The sequence below is a fragment of the Phoenix dactylifera genome, chromosome 12 (assembly GCF_051530095.1).
Source record: "Phoenix dactylifera cultivar Ajwa chromosome 12, Ajwa_hap1_PhDact_Kaust_v1.1, whole genome shotgun sequence".
Lineage (NCBI taxonomy): Eukaryota > Viridiplantae > Streptophyta > Magnoliopsida > Arecales > Arecaceae > Phoenix > Phoenix dactylifera.
The window spans coordinates 5,270,996-5,273,137 of NC_143201.1; the positions used below are offsets into that span (position 1 = coordinate 5,270,996).

General features: G+C 45.3%; 1 protein-coding gene across 1 annotated transcript; it reads left to right on the forward strand.

Annotated features, from left to right (window-relative positions):
- Positions 1 to 256: 256 nt before the first annotated feature.
- Positions 257 to 912, forward strand: LOC103720370 (putative invertase inhibitor). The gene has a single exon (XM_008810036.4). The coding sequence runs from the start codon at positions 257 to 259 to the stop codon at positions 782 to 784; it is 528 nt and encodes a 175-aa protein (XP_008808258.2). The 3' UTR covers positions 785 to 912.
- Positions 913 to 2,142: the final 1,230 nt, after the last annotated feature.

Consider the following 2,142-nt stretch of genomic DNA (forward strand, 5'->3'; position numbering starts at 1 on the left):
TATAGCATTTTTCTAAAATAATTTTAGTTATTTCTAAACATCTTTATGGCATATTTAGATAACTACAACATATATGGATATGTTTAAGATATTTATATAGTTTTAACATATCTAGCTTTAAATATTTTCTAAAATTAATGTGGTTCCCTAAAATAATTTATGCATGAGAGCAATTAATTATTTACTAATTCCCTATAAAACAATGCTCTCCCCTCCCCAGTCCCTATGCTTTCGCATCTCCTCCTTTCCACAAATAATGGCTGCTTCTATAGCTCTCCTTTGCTTCCTTCTCATCCTCAACCAAAGCTCCTCTCTTGTCAGTGCTTCCGTCCAGCAGACATGCAAGACTGTGGCAGAAAGAAGCCCTAACATCAACTACAACTTCTGTGTCGCATCTCTCAGTGCTGATCCCAAAAGCGGCTCGGCTGACACCCAGGGTCTGGCTGTCATCGCCACTAAGTTGGCCAAGGCCAAGGCCACGAGTACCCAGTCGACGATCTCCAATCTATTGAAGAAGACAAGGGACAAAGCTACCAAGGAATGCCTGAGTGATTGTTCAACTATGTATTCTGACTTGGTCGATACGTTGAAAGACACCGTTCGTGCCATCACATCCAAACGCTACTCTGACGCGAAGACTTATCTTAGTGCGGCCCTCGATGTGGGTGATGACTGTGAGCATGAATTTGCAGAGTTGAAAGTCAAGTCACCATTGACCAAAGAGAATAACGATTCCCGAGAGCTCTCCACTCTTGCTCTGGTCATCACCAAACTTCTAGGATGATTGATATTGCTTGCTTTCCCAATTTACATGGTTTTCTTCTTTTTTTTTTCTCCTTTTCTTTTCAAGTCCTCCAGCTGAGGGAACTCAAATGCTGTAGAAGGCCAAAGAAATAATCAATGAGAATGACAAATTTCATGGGAAAAATTAGGCATGGAGACATCAGTTAGAATTTTTGTGGCATTACTAGTTTAAGATTGTAGTTATCAAATATTGAAAATAAGCCACAAAGTAATATTTAAATTTTTGATATATCGAAAATAAGCCACAAAGTAATATTTAAGATTAACTCTAAATACATCAGTTGCAAAGCAAGATAACATTCAGTGATACTATGGACCTGTAAAAGCCCGCAATTTGTTGGTTAATGGGCCGACCTGAAGAGGCCAGGCCCATTAGCATCTGCTGTGGTCGACCAGGATCGACCGATAGTGGGAGGTATCGTGCCGGTGACTCCAAGAGATTAGAGGTGATCCAACCACCGGCCAAATCTAGGGGAAATCCAACTAGTTATGTCTTCTCCTTCTCTTCTGTTGAAGCAATCGCAACCCTCGAAGCGCCGCCAATTTCCAAGCCCCGGAATTCCATCGGAAAGGCTCGTCCGATCATCCTTGATGCTTCGCTGGACTGAGGTAATGGGTCAATCCACTTCTTCCTCCTGGTTTTCTAGCTCCATTGTCGTTGTCGTCGTTTGATTTGGACCGGCGAGCTGCCGGAATAGCTTGAAACAGGGCATTCCCTGTTTTCTTCTTCTTGCTGGTTTTTGCCGATCGCCGCCGGCCACCGTCAGCCACCGTCGCCCTTGTTTGTCACTTGGACGCACGGAGAGCGATTGGCCGCCCACCATGGTTGAAAGGGAAGGGAGGAAGAGAAGGGCCGAGCCATTCATTCTTTCCTCTTTTCCCTTTCCCGTTTCCTTCCGTCCGGCAGACCTCTGTCGCCGTCGATGTCTCTAGGGTCGGCGATCATCACCGGGGCCGAACTGCTGTGGGCCGCCATCCATGGGTTCCTCCATGGCTCGGGTTGAGGGAGAGGGGGAGATGTCTCCCTGTTTGAGAAGGGGAGAAGGTTTTCCCTTCTCTCTCTTCCTTCCCGCTCTCTCTTCTCTCAACCATTTCTCTCTCTTCTCTCTAGTTGGGATAAAAGAGTTGTGGAAGCGGGGTTTGGGGGATGCAACCCCTGGTGGACCCGAATAATGGGTTCTAGGTAGTTGATTCCCAGTTTATAGTTTTACTCTAATAATGTGTTTGGTTCTGTAGAGAAATAATTTGCAAGAGAGAAACAGCTGAGCAGGGTTCTTGAGAGATATCCAGGGGGGCCGGCGTTCACCACCCACTTTTGAAAGATATCCGGACCATAAT